The following is a 21,737-nucleotide window of genomic DNA, read 5'->3' on the forward strand; positions in this document are numbered from 1 at the left end:
ACAATGTGGGGCTTGATCCCAGGACCCCTGGATTATGACTTGAGCTGAAGGCAGAGGTTTAATCCACTGAGCCACCCAGGTGCCCCTGACCACCCTATTCAGCGTGATTATTTGAGCATCTGCCAAGGCTTACATGCAGAATGTCTGTTGCCTAGGAGTAAATATGGAGCAGCAAGAGCTCCATAGCTCTTCTCTTGAGAATTATCCTTTCCTTTGCCCCACTCATTTGATTCAGTCATGACTCTGAGCTCCTTACTCCTTCTTTAACTCTGTAATTGGCTGTGTCTTCCCGAGCCTTAGGCTACAGACAAAATTAACATTCCTTATCCTCCTGCTTCTCAGGCTATACTTTTTCTTCTTTGCTTATGTCCTCATTCTACCCATCTTCCAAAGCCCAGGGCAGGTGCTGTGTCATCCCTGCAGGCTTGCCTGCTTCCCACTTCCCCAGCCAAATCTGATTTTCTCACCTTGAGGGTTTAACAAGACACCACCTGTTACTCTCTCCCTTGTGTTATGGCTTTCAGATTGAGGGTGACATCAATTCTCAACATCTTTGAATTCCACGAGAGCCCCTCAGGACCTCACAGCTTCTGGGTGTTCAGTGGATCCTTGGTTGGATGCATATATGAACGACTATCAAAATTCTTTTTTTGTTACATTTTTATTTCTTTGAGCTAGTTTGACCTACATGACGTTAAAAAATTGTGGGAATGGAGGAACTGTAGATTATATGAAAATGACAAGAGCAGGAGCAGGGTGTAGCTTTATCTCCCTTCTTTAATGCCTTGTACAATGATCAGTCACTCCCTGGCAGAAGTAATTTTTCTCCTTGGATTTATAATATCTGTACACTTAGCACTTCAAGGTCATGAGGGGAAAGACTGCTAAAGACATACCTCAGACTGCAGTGTCCATAACTTTACCTTACCCTTTTCTCTTTGGGCCTAGGAGCCCAGGCTGGTGCACATCTCTGGCCAGAGGTCTGGGAGCTCAGGGCACCCAGTGGGAGAGAGGGGTGGAGTCACCAGGTCTGTCCCCACACCTGTCTGTTGCAGCTCAGCTTGTGATAGTTTCCTGTCTTGCTTTGCTTTTCAGCTCTTACAAGCTTGAAGAAAGGATACCTGTTCATGTACAATCTCGTGCAGTTCTTGGGATTCTCCTGGATCTTTGTCAACATGACCGTGCGCTTCTTTATTTTGGGAAAAGGCAAGCACAAAATTTCAACACTAGTTTTCTTGCTTTCGATTATTTATTTATTTATTTGACACACGGAGAGAGCACGAGCATGGGAAGTGACAGGCAGAGGGAGAGGGAGAAACAGACGCCCCACTGAGCAGGGAGCCGGATTTAGGGCTCCATCCCGGACCCTGGGGTCATGACCTGAGCCAAAAGCAGACACTTAACCGACTGAGCTACCCAGGCGCCCCAGCACTGATTTTCTTTTGTCAGTAGTTTAGCCTATTATCCACTAAAGGTGTCAGCAGTATCCTGCCTTTGGTATTAATAATAACCCCCTACCTTTGTGTAGCACTCAGGCCTTTCATTGTACTTCCGTGTCTCTGAGTTCCCTTGGCCTTGTGAAACAAGCAGGCTGGAGATTGTGTCCATTTAACAGGGGAGGAAACAGGCTTAGAAATGCTCCAGATTCACACAGCTGGCCAGAGGCACATTTTGGGCTAGTGTTCCTTTCTCTGCTCACTACATGGTAGCTCATTCGTAACCAAATAAACTTACGTGGTATTTCCAGTGCCAGAGTTAATGCAAGTCCAAAAGGGGTCTTGCCCTTTGGAAGCCCAAGTAGATTCTCAAATGGCCTAATCTAAAACTGAATGAAAAGACTATCATAAAGATAATTGTTCTTTTTTTTTTTCTTTTAAAGATTTTATTTATTTGACAGAGATCACAAGTAGGTAGAGAGGCAGGCAGAGAGAGAGAGGGGAAGCAGGCTCCCTGCTGAGCAGAGAGCCCGATGTGGGGCTCGATTCCAGAACCCTGAGATCATGACCTGAGCTGAAGGCAGCGGCTTAACCCACTGAGCCACCCAGGCACCCTATTCGTTCTTGATACATTAATTTGTGTGTATGTTTTTTGAACTGTATATTTAACAGAATTTTGACATAAAGTAAATGACAATGGAAAAATTTTGAGAATGTGATCTAAAGTATTTTGAAGTTGTATTATAAATAATAAATCGGTAATAAAATTTGTGGGAAGAAAGGATAATGAGGGAGCACTTTGTCTGTTATGAAAGAAAGATAATTAAAATAATACAGGATTAGTATAAGAAGAGAATATCAATAGAGCAGATTAGGTGGTCCAGAAATAGCTTTTACATTATATATGTATCTCACAATTATATATGCAATATTAAAGGAATCATGAGTCAATGGAAAGGGAAATATCCAATACTTTTTTATTGGATGGGAATTCTAATAATGTTTCCAGGGAAAATAGGTTAGGTTTGGGTGCATGAAGGAGGCAGGGATTCTCTTGGACTCTTTCCCTCACACTGTGTACAAAAATAAATTCCCCCCAAAAGATTTAAGAGTCCTATATCAAAAATTTAAAACGTAACAAGATACAAGTAAATGTTTATAAAAATCTCATTTGGAAAGTTAGGACTTTCTTTCTTTTTTTTTTTTTTTTTAAAGATTTTATTTATTTGACAGACAGAGATCACAAGCAGGCAGAGAGAAGAGGAAGTAGGCTCCCTGCTGAGCAGAGAGCCCAATGCAGTGCTTGATCCCAGGACCTTGAGATCATTACCTGAGCAGAAGGCAGAGGCTTTAACCCACTGAGCCACTCAGGCGCCCCAAGTTAGGACTTTCTAAGCTTAAAAGAGAAGAAATCATAAAGAATAAAGTCAATATATTTGACTACAATAAAATATGTAAATTCCTGCATATCTAAAAATACCCCACTAAAACAACACTCAGATTAAAAGTATATGGAGGTTAGTAGCATGGAGATGGAGTTTGTGGAAAATTGCAACAGCTAGCAGGGGTTGATTACATATAAAGAATTTGTTACAAATTGATCTAAAAACATCTAGATCCCATGGAATAGATAAATGGAAGTCATGTGCAGGTAGTTCCTAAGAGGGAGTAAAACCAATTAAATATACAAAAAGATGTTTAACTCAATAATGACGAAGGAAATAAAAATACGATTTTGTCAGTTTTGCAAAGTTAAAAAAGATAACTAATTTAAGAGGACATATGCTCAAGTAGACACACCAGTGGCTACTGCAAAGGGCATGAGCACAGCTCTTTCGTTAAATCACTTGGCAAAGCTCATCAAGACACCTGACACCAGACACCTGACTGTTCATATCCTTGAAGCTGGTTATTTTACTTCTGGAAGCATGTTCTAAAGAAATCACCAAAACTACAAAAAAAGCTTTTTCAGAAGGTATACACTATGGCATTGTTTAGATTAGTGACAAATGAAAAGCTGCTAGATGCCCATCAATGAGGATTTACTTCAGAATAATCATTCAGTGGAATGTTGTGAAGCAGATAGAAAATATTTAAAGAGTTTATAGTAATATGGAGAAATACAACAGGCTACAAAAGTGAAGTATAAATTCGTTCTTCCAGTTATATCACATTATATAAAATGGGGAAAGTACTGAACCAATACATGCAAAAAGATTGGAAGGAATGCACCATCTGAAAATGGTTTGGATGTGGACAGTTTAAAAATTTGTCCCTGTGGGGCACCTGGGTGGCTCAGTGGGTTAAGCCTCTGCCTTCTGCTCAGGTCATGATTTCAGGGTCCTGGGATCGAGCTCTGCATCAGACTCTCTGCTCAGTGGGGAGCCTGTTTCCCCCTCTCTCTCTGCCTGCCTCTCTGCCTACTTGTGATCTCTCTCTCTCTGTCAAATAAATAAATAAAATCTTTAAAAAAAATTGTCCCTATATTGTAGAAGAAATAGGAAAAATATCAGCATAATGGAAAATAGAAGCTCTGTTTACAAAAAGGGGAAAAAATCCTATAGTCTTTTTTTTTTAGCCCTTAATTTTCCCATCTGAGGGGTTTATAGTGGGTGAATTGTCATTAGCTCTAGAGTCATTTCAAAGAAGTGCATGTTGTCTTTCCAGCCTTCTTAAGACCTTAGAATTCTGCAAAGCACAGCGGCAGGCTAGTGAAGACTTCACAAATGCCTTCTGTCTTAGAGTCTCATGTGACCAAAGGCCTATAGATGAGTTACTTGAAAAAAGGAGGCAAGTCTCAGACCTGCAGTTTTTCTTACTGTGGATTGATCACAAGTCTCATGGAACGAACAGGGACATGCAAACACCCAATTATCTAATTTAACATCGTTAGATTGACTCTCTGTTGTTCCTGTGCAAGCCTGCATGCCATTAGGTGATCTAGTCCAAAAGCTCCTAAGTTATCTGGGTCATATGTTTAAGCTGCTTGGATTTCTCATTTCTATTTTGGCTCTCAGCCCTTTACCAGCCACCTTCTAGAATGGAGCTGCTGGTTTATTTCTTCCCTTATCAGGCGTCAGAGACGTGGTAAGAACCTGGTGCATGGCACCCAGTTTGCCCTTTGGAGTTTTCTCCTTTTGAATGAAGGGTGTTGGTAAATGGCAAATTTTTTAAAAAATATTTTATTTATTTGAGAGAGAGTACAAGTAGGGGGAGCAACAGATGGAGAGGGAGCAGCAGACTGAGCGCAGAGAGCCGAAGGCAGAGGCTTAACTGACTGAGCCACCCAGGTGCCCCTAAGCTGATGTTTAAACTGTACTCTTTTGAGCCTTCTAGAAATGCTATCTTTGGTGGTCACTGGCCTAACTGTGCCAGATCCTTGGAGGCAATCCTTGTGTTTAAAAGGCAAGGACTCAGGAATCCTAAACCTAGTGCGCCGTGTAGGCCCAAGAATTGTCAGTAGTACCGTGGTTGAGAAACAAGGCAAAGAAGCATGTAGGAAGGCAGGATGTCAAGTAAGGATCAGTATGAAAAGTAAAGGATTTTATATAATGGTCTGCTCAGAACTGATACGGCATTCGCTGATGTTCTATAAGCAATAACTGTCATTTTAAATTACTACATAATAGTCCATGAAGTGGATTTATTATAGTTTATTTAAACTTTCCATACGCTTAGGCATTTAGACTGTTTCTACTTAGGAAAAATGTTTCAGAGAGCAAAGTTGTTCCTAAGAAACTTTTTTGTTTTTGTTTTTGCTTTAGATTTTTTAGTTAGGATAGATTCTTAGAATAAGAATTACTAGTATGAAACATGTAAACGCCAATATGATTTTTGAAAGTTTGTTTTACTCAGTACTTTTGCACCTCTGCATTTATTTATGGTTGTATGATTTTGAGATTTTAAAAGGCTAGATTGCATTCAATGTATGTGCTGTAGTTTAATTTTAAATTAAATAGTGGATCTGACTTCTCACCATGCCTGATACATAGATTTTTCAGCTTATAATAGCTTTTTTCTTGCATTTTATTATTAGTATTAGTATTTTAAAAAGATTTTATCTATTTGACAGAGAACAAGGGAGAGAGAACATAAGCAGGGGGAGCGGGAGAGGGACAAGCAGGCTTTCCGCTGAGCAGGGAGCCTGGTGCACGCTTCCATCCCAGGACCCTGAGATCATGGCCTGAGCTGAAAGCAGAACTTAATCAATTGAGCCACTCAGGCGCCCTTTTTCTTGCCTTTTAAAATGAGAAGGACATACATAACCAGTAGAGTTTACTATTCATGACCTCACAGGTTTGTTCCCCTCCAGCTTAGTTTGGATAGTAAATTTGAATCTGAGTGGCTATTTATTATACTTTTCCTTAAATTCCTTTCATGCAAGTAGGTATGTAGTTTGAGACATAATCCTGTTGGAATTCACCTCCTGATTTACCCTTATTGTGTATTTGTCCCATAGAGTCCTTCTATGACACATTCCACACTTTGGCCGACATGATGTATTTCTGCCAGATGCTGTCAGCTGTGGAAATGATCAATGCAGCGATTGGTGTCACTAAGTCACCAGTGATGCCTTCTCTTATCCAGGTACTGAACAATTGACATCAGATTTCAGTAGTTAGTAGGTATGCCTCACTTCGGTGAGAAGTTACAATGAGTAAAAATCTCTTTGCATGGAAATAGCATTATTTTATCTGAAAGAGGAGGAAAACTTTTAAGCCCAAGGATATTTTCCAGAGTAGACTTTTGCCATTTCAGGTCTGGTTTTTTTTTATAATATCTTCATGAAATCACGAAGTTATAAAAGGTTTTAAAACTAGGGAAACTTGATTCTCAAGCAGGAGCAGAAGAACTTACCCACAGTCTTCTCAGGTAGTGATATGCTTGGTTTCCTCCCAACTTGGGTAGGTGAAGGCAGTGCAATCCTAGGAGCTCTTTTCACTGTGGACTTTCTTCCGTATACGAAGGGGACTCTTTTGACTGGTGTGGGGATTCCCCCTCCCCTTGATAGGTCTATGTTGTTTCTTCATGTTTGGAAGATTGCTATCAGGAATGGGGCATCGGATTCTTAACTTCCTTGCCCTCTTTCCTGTGTAATCATATACTATTAAATACAGCCCCCCACTGCTGGCTCTGGAGGCAACAGGTGATTTCTGGTTAGTCTCTTCTGGAGTCCTGTTTCTGTAGTTCTACCTTTTCCTGGTATACCGGCCCTGGCATGCTGATAGTAGCAGTTGCAGGGTAAAGGGTTTTAATCCAATGGCCTTGTTACTCCTGGGGTTTCTGTTCTTGGAGAGAAGCCGCTTTTGTTCAGTCTATAAAATAAGAAGATAGTGAGGGACCCACTGATGTGGAATAATACTTTTTGTATGTCAAGGTCTAGTGCAGATAAGCATGAGGCTGGAATTTCTAGGTTACGATGGAAGGGAGGCGTTCAGTACCCTCCCATCGCACCGCTCCGAGGAGGGCCGTTCATGGAGAATGCAGTGTGAGCGCAGCCCCCGGGAGTTGGGCACGTGCCAGCATCGCTCTGACGGAAGCAGAATGCGGAGTAGAAACAAGTCACAGATTACTACGTTGTATTTCAGAAAGTTTAAAAACAGGCAAAGTGAAACAGTGTACTATTTAGAAATACGTACATAAACAGGAAACCTATAAAGAGAAGCAATGGAATGGTTAACCCAAGGTAGTTACTTATGGGCGCTGCCATACTGGTAATGTTCTCGTTCTTCACCTGGCTTACGCAGACACAAAAGTGCATTTGGCAGTACTCTTTACACTGTGTTTGAGTGTGTGTGAGTGCTTTTGAAAATCAACTATTCGTGATGATCTATTTACACACATATACACAGTCTATTCAGAAAGACTGCTTGGGGTACTTTAACTTGTTCCAAAACTGGAACAGAGGCTTTCACTAGCTGAGCTCAGGCTTTTTTTTTTTTTTTTTCCCCTTAAGATTTTATTTTTAAATTTTTAAATCTCTACCCCCGGTGTGGGGCTTGAACTCATGAGCCTGAGATCAAGAGTCACATGCGGGGCGCCTGGGTGGCTCAGTGGATTAAGCCGCTGCCTTCGGCTCAGGTCATGATCTCAGTGTCCTGGGATCGAGCCCCGCATCGGGCTCTTTGCTTGGCGGGAGCCTGCTTCTCTCTCTCTCTCTCTCTGCCTGACTCTCCGCCTGCTTGTGATCTCTCTCTCTGTGTCAAATAAATAAATAAAAAAAATCTTTAAAAAAAAAAAAAAGAGTCACATGCTCCACTGACTGAGCCAGCCAGGTGCCCTTGTCTTTTTCTCTTTACCCTGAATTTAGTGGGGCTAAGTTTTAGGTAACACATTTATATAGTTTTTGTGGAATATATTTTTAAACCTTTTCCTCTCTTTTGGGTTCTTTTAATAGCTATGTGGAAGAAATTTCATTTTGTTTATCATCTTTGGCACCATGGAAGAAATGCAAAACAAAGCTGTGGTTTTCTTTGTGTTTTATTCATGGAGCGCAATTGAAATTTTCAGGTGGGTAGAAATGCCAGCATAGTGGATTGAATGCTTCTCCTTTCTCTGGGGCTGCTCTCTTCTGGAGGGAGTTTTTTCCAGTCTCATTTGGTTTGAAGTTAGGGTTCCGTGTGTAGGGAGCTCTAGCTGCATCTTTGTGCTCTGAAAAGGTGAGGCACGTTTGTTTAAAGCAATCCTTGGATCATAGTACCAGCCTGGGTACTGGAGAGCAGAGGGAGTCGAGAGGTGCAGAGAGGTAGAAGACCCAGCGTACCCTTCAGAATCCTGCTGTCTTGCTGGAAAGAGGACTCATCCACATGGAAGAATTTTGAAAGAGGAAGAAACATGGGATTGAAGGGGTAATCAGGCTGGAACTAGTGAATACCAACCTTCTAGAAGGAAAGATAGAAATAAATCTTTTTTTTTTTAAGATTTTATGTATTTATTCGACAGAGATCACAAGTAGGCAGAAAGGCAGTCAGAGAGAAGAGGAAGCAGGCTCCCCGCTGAGCAGAGAACCCGATGCGGGGCTCGATCCTAGGACCCTGAGATCATGACCTGAGCTGAAGGCAGCGGCTTTAACCCACTGAGCCACCCAGGCGCCCCAATAGAAATAAATCTTGACTACAGGATTACTGAAGTTTGAGTCAACCTCTTATCTGATTCTGCTATTCTCAGTTGTCAATAGAAGAAATATTAAAAAAGGATCCAATTAAAGTAGAGGTACTTTTCGCCTGAAGACCATACATATTCCATTTCTTTTTTGGTCAGGTGGAGCAGGGGTTTTGCAAAATGACTCCTCAGCTCTAGGTTTGGGGATATTTTGGCAAAGTTAAGTTGAAAGGGAGAAGAGACAGTAGCAGCCCTAGACTGTGTCTTGAGGTAATTTTTTAAATTAACACATAATATATTATTTCCTTCAGGGGTACAGGTCTGTGGTTCATCAGTCTTACACAATTCATAGCAGTCATCATAGCACATACCCTCTCCACTGTCCCATCACACAGCCACCCCATTCCCTCCCCCCGCAACCCTCCAGCAACCCTCAGTTTGTTTCCTGAGATTAAGAGTCTCTTATGGTTTGTCTCCCTCTCTGATTTTGTCTTGTTCCTAGATTGTGTCTTAACTGTGGTCTGAATTCCGTAGTATCCCTTATACCCTCTAATCTACTAATACAAAGGTGAAAGAGATTTTAAGTACTTAATATTAATTCTGGGAAGAAAAATTTCTTTTTTTTTTGTTACCACTTTTTAAAGAGTGTGTCCGATTCTAGATGAGGGGTCTTTTGTATAATTTTGAAATTGCTTTCTTTGAGTGAGTGAGTGAGAGAGAGAGAGAGAGAGCAGGGGAAGGGCGGGAGGAGAGGGAGAGAGAATCTTAAGCAGGCTTCATGCCCAGCATGGAGCCCAATGTGGGGCTTGATCCCATGACCCTGAGATCAGGACTTGAGCTGAAATCAAGAGTCAGACACTTAACCGAGTCACGTAGGCCCCTGTTTACTTTGGTAACAATCATTTATCCAGAGATAAATTGCCAAGGTGTCTGTCATCCTCACCTACTTAGAACATAGATCAGATCTAGTAATAAAGGCAGAGAGCTTTTGAGCATTCATTCCACATGCTGAACTATTCCACAGAGGGGTCTTATAGGACCTAAACTTAGTCTACTGTCAGAGAGTTCACATCCATTGAAAATTGGGGTAAGAGTGTGATGGGAGTTTGTGGGTAGATAGCCTAGGATTAGAATTCTGTTCTGAAGAAGCCATGTGTGGCTAAGTGTGAAATTATTCTTCTTCAATGACGTTCTAGGGTTGCACTCAGGACCTGAAGTGCTTTTCACATCCGAATTTCTTATTTTCAATAGGTACCCCTTCTACATGCTTTCCTGCATTGACATGGATTGGAAGGTGCTCACGTGGCTTCGTTACACTGTGTGGATTCCCTTGTATCCTCTGGGATGTTTGGCAGAAGGTACTTTCAAGAACCCTAGGTTTTATAAGCTTAATTCCAAAGGATAGCTAAGCTGATAGGACAGAGCTTTCTTCCTTCCTCTGACATACAGGTGTTAGACTTTTTAAGAATTTCTTTCTAGTGGCTTCCTTCCATGATACTCCTGGTACCCAGACTATTCCAGGGAAGTAGCTTGTTTTTATAAGGTTTGGAAGCTGGGCATTCATGTATCGCATGCTTCCTATTTATATTTAGAATTTTCCAAAGCAGGTTCCTATCAGTGATTTAATTTTATTCGTACAGAAACCTAGTGAGTGAGTCAGGTAGGGTTTTTCTCTCCACTTTATAGAATAGAAAACTAAAGCTCAGTGCTGTCAAAAGTAGTGTTTCTTATTCATCTCGTTGTCAGCTTAGAGGCTCATCGTTTATGGAAACTAGGGGGAGAAATGGAATAGACATGTGCCAGCCCCTCTGTACTATTGGGAGGGAAGCATTTTCGGCACACCCAGAACTGACACTGTGGAGGGTAGAAGCTTCTCTCACTAGAGGGCACTGTATTTCATTTGCTTCTGACAGGTTCGTGTTTCTCCTTTCAGCTGTCTCAGTGATCCAGTCCATTCCAGTATTCAACGAAACAGGAAGATTCAGTTTCACATTGCCATATCCACTGAAAATCAAAGTTAGATTTTCCTTTTTTCTTCAGATTTATCTTATCTTATTATTTTTAGGTAAGTACTGGCTCTGTAAGACTTTTTCCAGTCACTTCTTAGAGGGCAAAGTTAAATGATACAAAGTTTTCGAAGCCTTTGTTAGGATTTTTATTTCCAGAAGAGGAACATAGAGTTAGAGAAACATAATTTTTTACAACAGACCTCCCGAGGACATATATACAAATGCTATATGTATTTCTTCTATATCGCCAGCGACTGAGGGATCTTGGTTATGCTCTTGGTCACTGGGAATTCACCATATTTCATGTTTAAAACAATGTAAGAAGCTTTTCTTTTTTCTTTCTTTCTTTTTTAGAAGAAGCTCTTTTAAAGTAGAATACGAAAAAAGAAAGGTAGAATAAGTACATTTTAATTTTACTAGTTTCAGTGACATATTCCTTATCCAAAGTTTACAGAGGTGATAATACCACTGACAGCAAGGAAGGAAGAAGGCAGTCAAGGTCTCTGAGCAGCCAAGAAAAGGTCATAAAGCTTCAAACAATAGGAAAGCACCCCCTGCTCCAGCCCCACTCCTCATGTAAAAACAGCTTATATATTTACCTTTATATAAAATCAGTTGCCTTAATTCATAAAAACTAAGAACTAAAAGAAGTAAACCTAATTATTCCAAGTATGAGAGATTTAAAAGCTTCCTAAGCATAAAGACTGTTTACTTTAGATAAAGTTCCAATGTATTTTTTTTTTTTTTAAAGATTTTGTCAGGGAGAGAGGGAGCACAAGCAGGGGGAGTGTCAGGCAGAGGGAGACTCAGGCTCCCCACTGAGCAGAGAGCCCGATGTGAGGCTCCATTCCAGGACCCTGAGATCATGACCTGAGCTGAAGGCAGATGCTTAACCAAGTGAGCCACCCAGGTGCCCCAGTTCTAATGCATTTTAATATAATTTACATATTCTCTTGTTTTAGTTTACAAAAATCTTAAGGTGGCCCTAAATATGGCTGTGTGGTCTTCTAGCGTCAAGATAGTCTATTAATTATCTATTGCTGTGTAACCAATTACCTCAAAACTTAGTAGCTTAAGACAACAAATGTTTATTATCTCAAGTAGCTTCTGAGGGTCAGGCAGCCTAACTGGGTGGCTCTGAGTCCCTCCTGAGGTTTCAGTCCTGCTGTCAGTCTGGCGGGGGGTGCCATTTCTGCACTTGACGAGGGCTAGAGGATCTATCTGCTCCAAGCTCACTCATGTAACTGTGAATAGGAAGCTTCAGTTTCTTGCCACAGTATTTCTCCATGTGGCTGCTCAGGAACACAGCTTCCCCCAAGATAAGTGGTTTGAGAGCCAGAAGCCACACTTTTTTTTGCCTTTAAAAAAAAAAAAAAAAAAAAAAAGGATCTACAGGGGTGCCTGGGTGGCTCAGTTAGTTCAGTGTCTATCTTCAGCTCAGGTCATAGGCCCAGGGATCCTGGAATCAAGTCCCACATCAGGCTTCTTGCTCAGTGGAAAGCCTGCTTCTCACTTGCCTGACGCTCCCCCTACTTGTGCTCTTTCTCTCTCTCTTTGAAAAAAGCATCTATTTTTTTAAAGAAATGTGACATACAACATTGTATAAATTTAAGGTGTACACCATGTTTTTTGAGTCACTTATGTACTGTGTATGATTACCGCTAGTAGACAGGACTCGTACCTGTATCACGTCTGTACTGCTTTCTGTCACCTGTAATCTCAGAGGTGACATACCACCACTTTGCTGTATTCTGTTGGTTATACAGACCAACCTGTTCTAGTATGGGAGGGAATACAAAAGGGCACGAGATATGCAAGAGGTAGGATCACTGGGGACCATCTGGGAGGCTAGCTGCCCCAGTGAGAGGAAGACCACAAAAAGTAAATCCAAGAAGCTAGAAAGCTCCGTTCATTTAGCATGGGGGGACAAGAGCCCTGCACCCTTAGGAGCCCCTCAGGAAACCAGCACATGGCAGAAACACAATTAAATATTATACATTATGGGTATAGATGATTTGCCCAAAGTTACTTTTTGGTCAAAGGTTAAATTTTATTCAGTTTCTCCTTCTCTATTTCAGAAAGATTTCTAACCAAAATATGTGAAAATGTTTGGCCCTTGAAGGGAGTACTGAACTGAAAATGGACTCATTATGAGAGTTCTTTACTTCTATTACTGGATAAATCTAGTGTTACTGTAGCCAGGCTCCATGAGGTGTGCATACTGAATATGTTAAGAGAGGACTAAGTATTGGAAAGACACTTAAAATATCTTACCCGAAAAGCTAGAAGGGTAGAAGCATTTTAATGTGCATTAACCCTACCAGCTTTGCTTTATGTTGTCGTACACTCTAATTTACAAGGTTTTGCATTCCTGTCTAGTTTGCCCACAATGTAGTTGTTCTTATTCTTTAGAAATAGATCTTAAATTTATGTAATTTAGAAGCAGTACTACACCCAGTTATGTTTGCATATAGATCAGAGTGTTTTTGTAAACATACATTCTCCCATATTAAGTCTGTAAAATTGGTGTTTTTAACCTTCTTGTACAATGAGGAAACTGAATGAGGATAAGCCACAGAACTAGTTAGTGGTCAAGCAGGATTGGAAGATTTTTCTGACACTGAAATCCTGCATTTTCTAATTTACTTCCCAGAAAAGTGTTTCATAACTTTTAGACTATTGCTTAATGCATGTTATTGTGTTGCCTTGAATTAAAAATTGTGGGTTGTTTTTATACTTCAGATTTATGGATTTCATTTTATGTAAATCTTACCTTGAAAGAATGAAGGAAAACTGAACTCTAATTAATGAAATGTTTAGGGGTGAAGAGTATGGATTCCTGCAACTTAGTGAAATACATCAAAAATCAGATAGGAATGAGCAGGTGACAAAGTGAATATAACAAAAAGTTAAAGTTTAGATCTAAGTGTTGGTTCACTGAACAATATTTTACTTTTTATATGTTTGAAAATTTTCATATTAGAATATGGGAGAAAATAAAACAGTAAACCCACTGGGAAAAAAGAGTGGTCTCTAATGCACTGTTGAGAACTTGGCCAGACTTGTAATTCCCGAGCACCCTGCATTAAGCACTGTGCCATGGGACAGGACAAGCAGCCATCTAGAAATTGTCCCTGTCCCAAGAGCTTCTGGTTATAAAGAGACAGATTCCATTTTCTCATTGGCTTTGTTCTTTTTCAGGGTTGTACATAAATTTCCGTCACCTTTATAAACAGCGCAGGCGGCGTTACGGACAAAAAAAGAAAAAGGTCCACTAAAAAGATCTTGAAGACTTCTTGCCAGTTTGAGCCTAATCTATAATTCTTACAGTTTTACCTTCTTGTACTGATGTAAAAGTTTTTTTAAAGTTAAATGATTAAATTCTCAGTGAGGCTTATTTCCTTCCCCCCATAACATTCCTGAATTTACCGTATTATCTTAGTGTAGTACTTGCATGACATGGATTCCCGATATCTGAGGACAGGTTTGTTCTTGTATATTCCATTAATGACAGCAAGAGACAGCCCTACCCCCAAGCACTCCTTGTCCAGTCGCTTTCACATGGGCCAGAGGTCCTACTTCAGTGCCCTAACCCTGCCAGATACTGGCCATTCTTACAGCTGGCCTTTGTTCATTTCAGCTGTTGCTTGGAGGGTAAAAAAAAGAAAAAAAAAGGCACTGTTCAGGCAGGACCTTATACATTCTGTCCCTGAGGGGTGGCACTGATAAAATATTTGAGTCTGATTGGGGCTAGAGAACACATTACTTCTGAGCATCTTTTGGCTTCTACCACCACCTGTCATGACCGTGTTTACCTGTGTGCACACCGAGGAGGCACAGAATGATCTGGGAGAAACGAGGCAGAACCTTGGAACACCATGATCACTTATTTCAATCCTAGCTAAATCAGAATGATCTTCAACACTAGAGAAAGATGAAATGTTAGTTTAGAAAACGGTGAGATTATAAGCGTTCCACACCCAAATGGCTACAGGTGTCAGAAGGGTCAAACCGTTAGTGAGACAGCTGCCGGAAGGGTAGCCTGTGGCAAACAGGAAGCAGAAGAAATGCTAGGCAGACCAGTCCTAGCCTGTGCATGTACATAAAATGGCTCTCTTCCTTCTTATGTGCTGGCTAAGTCCATTTCCTTGTAAACCTGTCAGAATGGCTGGTGGAACTGACCTCAGAAATGCCTTTGTTCTCTTGTTGTTTCACTGGTCAGCTCTTGGAGAGGGAAAACAGTGGGAATTTTGGCTAGAGAATCTTGAAAAAGCTTCCTGGCTGGAAACCTACCCATAGAGGACCGAGGAAAGTAGAGACATTGTAAAGTTTGGCCATTGTCAAAAATATCATGGTTTCCTCTAAAACATTCCAGGTTCACCAAGTAAAATATGTGTTAGAAGTAATGCTTGTATAAAAGAATTTAAGAACATGGTAGCTCTTTCTGTTCTGCCATTTCTGTTGTTCTTCAGTGAGAGGGGACTCGATAAGTTACACTGTTTCTCTGAGCCGGATATGGAAACTTGGTTTGACCTACTAAAGACATCAGATTAGCATAGGCTGGCTGATTTTTTTTTTTAATAAGTTCATTGCACTGAAGGATATTTTGCATGTTTGTAACTTCTGTCAACACTTGTTTGTGTTAACTTCTGTTCTTTCACCTGACTTTATTTGGACAGATCAGCTTTGCAGTATATGCTGCATCTTTGTGGCAGAAGCCTGTATTCTTAGTGATTGTTATAAACTCCTTTATTGCTATCTGAGAAAGCAAAACATTGTGTATTTCTATTAAACATTTACAGTCAAAATCCTAACAACTTGTGCTTAAAGATCATTTAGTCTGTTGGGTTTTCAGGTTGCTAATGATAAAGTCATTTGTTCAGACAAAATATTATACTGCACTGCATGGTGAAATGTTAAATTCAGTGTATGAAAATGGTTGCTTGGGGTGAAGCCTGCAGAAGGGTTAACCTCTGGAGTCCACAAAGCACTGATGACAGAAAGCTTGGAGGAGTTACCTGACTAGCCTAAGGTCCTGAAGCTAGTGAATGAACTGATACCACACTGATGAGAGAACAGTCAGATCCACCGGGGTGGAACCTGGCTGAGGCAGAGACCTAACCAGTGTCAGAAATAAGTCCATATGGAACCCAAGAACTCTTCAGGACTTAAGAAATCTGTGCCACTTAGGAAGGTAAAATTACATCCAGGTGATAGGACAGACCAAAAGACAAAGACCCATTAGTTTCCCAATGAATCCATTTTCTAGAAAATCAAGTATTTTATTTTCATTAAAAAACAAAACCAAACCAAAACTTGAAGTAGGAATCATTTTATACATTTATAGCTGCGGTTTAAGTCTATATCTCAAGACATACTACACCAGAGGGTTACCATCAAGTTTTTGCCCAAGTTCTAAGGACAGTTCTGAAACTTAATGATGTTGGACTCCCATTTAGCAAGTCCCAGACAGTCTGGGCTGGGCTGCTCATTCCAAGGACAGAAGCTGGAAAACGTCCTTAGGGTTGGAGAGGAGAAGAGGTACCTTTAGCTAGCCCGAGAACCCCCGCTGATTAGGAGGAAGTGGGGAGAGCTCTGTATTTATCAGTCCTTTAAGTTACTCAGGAGGTGTGCCCATTGTGGAAGCAACAGTGGTTTTTTTGGGGCTTACAGACTCCGCTCCAGAAAACCAAGGTCAAAGCCCAAGCAGCACAGCCCAGCAAGTGGTGCTTCCAATGCAACCTCAGGGAAGTGTTGGGGGGAAGGGGAGCTCTTGCAGAGGTGAACAAACTGGAGTTTTTACCCTAAATCCTTTTCACCTGTCACAAAAGAAAGCAGGAAGGCTCCCAAAGTCAGTTTCACATTCTTTCAGTGCTGCTCCCGGAGAAGTCTGTATGCAAAGGCGTGATGTTGTGCTCGTAGCCGGCATACTCAGACGTGCCCGTGCTGGCTAGCTTGAGCTGCTGGGCAGCGTGGGTCAGCTGGAAGGCGGCGTCCGGGTGCGCTGTGTCGGGCAGCAGCGTGCACTCCCTTTCCAGCATGTCAGCCACCCCTTTGAGCAGGTCCAGGAAACCAAATGCCAGGGCAGCCTTTCGTAAACGGTTTAGCTCCTGAAACAAGATAAAAAACAAACAAACAAACAAACAACCCCACCAGTGTTCCTTGAAATGTACTTTTCTTGTCACATACTTTCTAAGTGCTCAACTTAGAATACATTTTTCTTGATCCCTGAACTTGTGAGCATTTTTACAGGAGAACAAATGCTTGTGCAGAGATGCCAGTAACAAGAGACTATGAGGACATGCCAAGAGGATTCCTCTTGGTGATCAGACTGGCTGACTGAAACAGGCGTCCATCACCACAGTGGGTGAGCGCTTACACCAAACATGGTGAGACACTTCCCACACATCATTTCATTCACTCCTGTCAGGAGGATGACTTTTCCCGTTACTCAGGCATGGCAGAGGCTAGCCCCAAGCCTCAGAGGACTCTGAGCCCTCTGCTGCCTCTTCTCTGGCTGGGCCTCAGACTGAACAACAGTGAACATGTTTGGAGGAGGCTCTGGAGGATTCAAGAAGTCTGACCTGAAAGACTGCCACCAAAAGAAGGGTTGGGTAGTGGATGGAAGCAGAGAACTACAAAGAGCCCCATCAACCACTTAGCAGTGCAACTAGGCCACTTGTGTAGCCTCTCTGAGGCTCAGTGTTCTCATCTGTAGAGTGAGAAGGAGGACCTCTTCCATGCCCGCTGTGGGGGCTCACGCAGTTGCCCGGCAGAAGCCCTTCCACATCTGATATGTGGGACTCTGTAAAGCCAGAAAAGAGAAGTGGGCTTTCTGACCATCTCTCTACTATCATATGTTAACAAGGGGGAAAGTTCAGAAGAGGGCCAAAGTACAAGTGTGCCTTCTTGACTAGACAGCTGACGACTGTAGGGGATAAAGGGACTATAGCCAAGGGGGGGGTCATTAAGGGCCTGTGTGAACTATATGGGCTTCAAGGGGAGGGAGGACATGGCTGGCTGAGCAGCTCTCTGAACTCTGATTAAGGTTGCTCTTGCTTGAGTTCACCAGCTTGCCACATAATTAGGTTTGAAGACAACAGTGACATAAAGGTAATGAGATAACACCCAGACAAAGTAGCCCCGTCTGTTCTCCGGAAGAGATGCTAGCCTTGGGTAGGCTATGTGCACCATAAAACATTAGTAGCTGGGCTACAACTGACAACACAGTGTGCCTCACACTGCCACTTAATTTAATTTCAGCAAACACCAGATGGAAAGGCAAGAAACAAGGTGTTTACTTAAATGAACCCCCAACTCTACCCACTGGTTATAAATTTATTCCCTCCACCAATAGCTCTGGTTTAGCTAGGCAGGATTCTGGAGGGCCATCCTTTTGCAATTCATATAAATACAATTTTAGTAGTCATTCCTGGAAGCAGCTTCTCTGGTAGTGTAAGAATGTTTTGGGAGATCATCATCCCAGGAAGTCACCCTGGTTGTCCAGGGTTAGACTGGATACTCATATGAGAGTGGTAAGGAGAGTTCAGGGTTTTGACTCACAGATTCTTTTGACTCCTTTCCTCAGCCATTCAGAGCAGCATCAAGACAGAGGAGCCCTTGTGCACAGAATCAGGCCACTTAAACACTTCCAATTCTTGGATTTTTAGGGCAGCAGTGGACCTATCATTTCTTTGGACTTTACAATGAAAACACTGAGGCACAATCCAAACATTTCTCATGCCTGTCCATGTTCACTCTTTAACCCCATACTCTAATTGCTGTGAACCATTTATTTTGGGGACATATCCCAGCCCCACCCCCTGCCCCACTGTAATTCTGACAGTCTTACCTTATAGAATGTCTGTGTTTTTTCAGGTAGTTTCCTTGCATTTCTTAAAATCTTCTGTACATCTGTCTGTCAAGGGTAATAAGATTTCAACATTAGGGTTCTGTGGTAAAAGGGGAAAGAATACAAAAGGATGGTGCTAGATGTTTAGAGGAAAGAAATTGGGAACAGAGGTGCAATGTCAAGATGAGGATCCCTCTGAGTCAATGTCACTGTAGTTTACATTAGTAAAGCACCTCCCTCCTTCAAAATGTTTGATGATAATAAATCCCTTAGTAACAGAAATGAACTTGTCTCACAAAAATAAACCCAATAAACCTATACATCTATGGCCAGCTGCTTTCTGGCCAGGGTGCAAAGACCATTCAATGGGGGAAGGAACAGGCTCTTGGACAAATGGTGCCAGGACAGCTGGCTATCCACATGCAAAGAACAAAACTGGATTCTTACTTCACACCATATAAAACAAACAAAAAAACAACTCAAAATGGTTCAGAGATCTAACTCCAAGAGCTAAAACTACAAAACTCTTAGAAGAAAACATGGGCATAAATCTTCATGACCTTGGACTGGTCGTGATTTCTTAATTATGACAACAGCAGCATAGCAACAAAAGAAAAAAATTGACAAATGTTCTTAGCAGTATTATTCACAATAGTCAAAAGGTGGAAACAATTCAAATGTTCATCAACTGAATGAAATCCAAAGGAAGGAAGTACTGATCTATGTTACAACATGGCCAAATGCTGAAAACATTATGCTAAGTGAAGGAAGCCAAACACAAAAAGTCACATGTTACATGCTGTTATTTATATGAAATATCTAGACTAGGATGAATCCAGAGTCCAAAAGCAGATTAGTGGTGGCCAAGGACTTGGGGAAGTCAGGAATGTAGAATGACTTGCTTAACAGGTATAGGGTTTCCTCTTGGGGTGAGGAAAATGTTCTAGAACTACACAGTGATGATGGTTGTATAACATTATGATTGTACTAAATGCCACTGAATTTAAAATGGCTGAAATGGTGACTTTGATGTTACGTGTTTTTTTCACAATGGGGCGCCTGGGTGGCTCAGTGGGTTAAGCCGCTGCTTTCGGCTCAGGTCATGATCTCAGGGTCCTGGGATCGAGTCCCGCATCGGGCTCTCTGCTCAGCAGGGAGCCTGCTTCCCTCTCTCTCTCTCTGCCTGCCTCTCCGTCTACTTGTGATTTCTCTCTGTCAAATAAATAAATAAAATCTTAAAAAAAAAAAAATACATCCAGAACAAAACAAAATTTAAAAAGTCATTTGAGAAAAATTCAGCTTTCCTTTTGAGAGGGAAGTACTGGGGTCAGGGATGGCAGGAGAGAACTTGATTTTCCAACAAAACCCCTCCCCCACAGCCACGACAGGGTGTGTCCAGTCTCTATGCAAAGAAGAAACTGTGCCATCAACAGAAGCTATTTCCCCTGTCAGGTGGCCTAAGTAAGTCAGTAAGTCAGTGGAGGGAGAAATATCACTGAGCTTGCATGAAAGCAGCATACCTCGAGAATAGTGTAATCTTAGCTTTCCATAAAAGTGTTGTTATTAAGGTGTACTGCCATTGCTTGGGTTCTACTGTGGGGACAGAAAAATAACCCCATGAAGTTTTTATATCCTTCTCAAAAAACTGTTGTCAAAGATAAAACCCATTCTGTCAATGCCTCACCATGTCAAAAATTTTACACTGAAATGTACACAATGCCAGGAAAGTATGTCTCTCTAGAACTAACATGCTTCCTTCTGTCAGACAAGAAAGGTTATATATAACCCTACATGTTGCTCTTCTGACCTTGATAGCAGAAAGCTCGGAGCCAAATTGCTCAAATATAATCATTTTGCCTTGAGTTCCCGGTGCAATTGTCTCCCCTCTTCCTCTAGGTTTTGTACGCTCTAAATTTTTTAAGAAGTGATTTTGCTGCATACGTGTTTTACTGTAGGCCACCTCAAATCCTTTTTGGAAATAATGACAAACATTAGAAGTAAGTGAATTACTAAATATCAAAGGAAAGGAAAATCAAATCAGATGTCTTAATTGCCTGCCAGAATCCCTCCCCTTGTCCCCAGCAGAAAGCAACTTGAAAGGTAATGTTACCTGCAGGCCACTGGGTTTGATCCAGACGGTCACATTCTGAGCATAACTGCGTTTGTTTTTGGGCTGCAGGGGAAATGGGCTCTTATTGTCATCCTCTCCGTAAGGATTTTCTTTAGCATCTTAAAAGGAAAACACAATCTTGAAATGACATCTGGCAAAACATAATCAATTACATTTCCAATTAGGCTAGACACTCTCTGAATCATTCAATCTTCTTCATCCTGTTACTTCCCTAATTAAGAAAATCCATTCACTTCCCTCAGGTTAGGGAACCTGTTCCCAAACAATGCCACTGATGTAGGAGACTAAACAATCAACTGAGGCCCAAGTAGGTAAAAAACCAAAACCAAAAACAAACCCAGCTTAATGTTTTTAAAGAGACAACCTTCACTTATTTGCTTTATCAATTGAGATCAGAGAGAATAAAAGTAATACATGCAAACATTCTAAAGTACATATTTAAAGAATATATAAACACACATAATACAATTCTTTATAGTTTGGCCCAGTGCTCTAAAAGAGAACTTCCGGGACGCCTGGGTGGCGCAGTTGGTTGGACGACTGCTTTCGGCTCAGGGCGTGATCCTGGAGTCCCGGGATCGAGTCCCACATCGGGCTCCCAGCTCCATGGGGAGTCTGCTTCGCTCTCTGACCTTCTCCTCGCTCATGCTCTCTCTCAAATAAATAAATAAAATCTTTAAAAAAAAAAAAATAAATAAAAATAAAAGAGAACTTCCTACAATGATCGAATGGTAGCCACCGGCCCATGCATCTACTGAACACTGACTTGTGGCTGAAGTGACTGAGGAACTGAATTTTAAATTTTACTTATTTCAATTTAAATGGCCTCAGGTATCTAGTGTCTACTGGACTCGACATCATAGGTCTAAGCGCTGAGAAAATTCCAGAGGAAAATTAAAGGTAGCCACATTAAGGAAAAGGGCAAGAGAAGAAATACTTTTTGGTGAAATATACTCTATGTCATCATGGCTTATTAGTTATTGCTTTCAAAGATTTAAAGCTCAGCTGGTTTTTTAGCCATGTGAATAAATAAAGGTTTCTGTTTTTCTACCTGCTTCCCAAGCCAATGAAACTTTGCCACAAACTCACAAGCCCACTTATATCTACTGGCTCATTTTATCCTGATTACTACCGCCTTCTGGGGTAGACACAGCTGGGATCATTTCCCAACCAAGTTCAGGGAGCTTATATCCCTTGTCCAAATGTTC

At 41.4% G+C, this 21,737-nt stretch overlaps 2 protein-coding genes across 8 annotated transcripts in view; one reads left to right on the top strand and one right to left on the bottom strand.

The window, feature by feature from the left end:
* The window catches only part of HACD3 (3-hydroxyacyl-CoA dehydratase 3), a 40,659-nt gene extending 25,299 nt beyond the window's left edge, over positions 1-15,360 (top strand). Inside the window, exons 6-11 of the mRNA XM_044231704.1 lie at positions 1,096-1,206; positions 5,896-6,023; positions 7,834-7,946; positions 9,789-9,895; positions 10,471-10,602; positions 13,748-15,360. Of these exons, the coding sequence (XP_044087639.1) occupies positions 1,096-1,206; positions 5,896-6,023; positions 7,834-7,946; positions 9,789-9,895; positions 10,471-10,602; positions 13,748-13,824 (668 nt within the window). The 3' untranslated portion in view covers positions 13,825-15,360. The remainder of the gene's footprint in view (positions 1-1,095; positions 1,207-5,895; positions 6,024-7,833; positions 7,947-9,788; positions 9,896-10,470; positions 10,603-13,747) is intronic.
* Positions 15,361-15,862: 502 nt separating this feature from the next.
* INTS14 (integrator complex subunit 14) overlaps positions 15,863-21,737 on the bottom strand; it is a 30,994-nt gene continuing 25,119 nt past the window's right edge. For 6 of the 7 annotated variants that reach the window (XM_044231701.1, XM_044231702.1, XM_044231697.1 and 3 more), the window contains 3 exons: positions 20,509-20,627; positions 18,399-18,464; positions 15,863-16,656 (listed from right to left, as the gene is read on the bottom strand). In XM_044231701.1, coding sequence (XP_044087636.1) covers positions 16,405-16,656; positions 18,399-18,464; positions 20,509-20,627 — 437 coding nt within the window. In that variant the 3' untranslated portion in view covers positions 15,863-16,404. The other variant, XM_044231700.1, reaches the window with a different exon arrangement.

Source organism: Neovison vison, chromosome 13, assembly GCF_020171115.1.
Source record: "Neovison vison isolate M4711 chromosome 13, ASM_NN_V1, whole genome shotgun sequence".
Classification (NCBI taxonomy): domain Eukaryota; kingdom Metazoa; phylum Chordata; class Mammalia; order Carnivora; family Mustelidae; genus Neogale; species Neogale vison.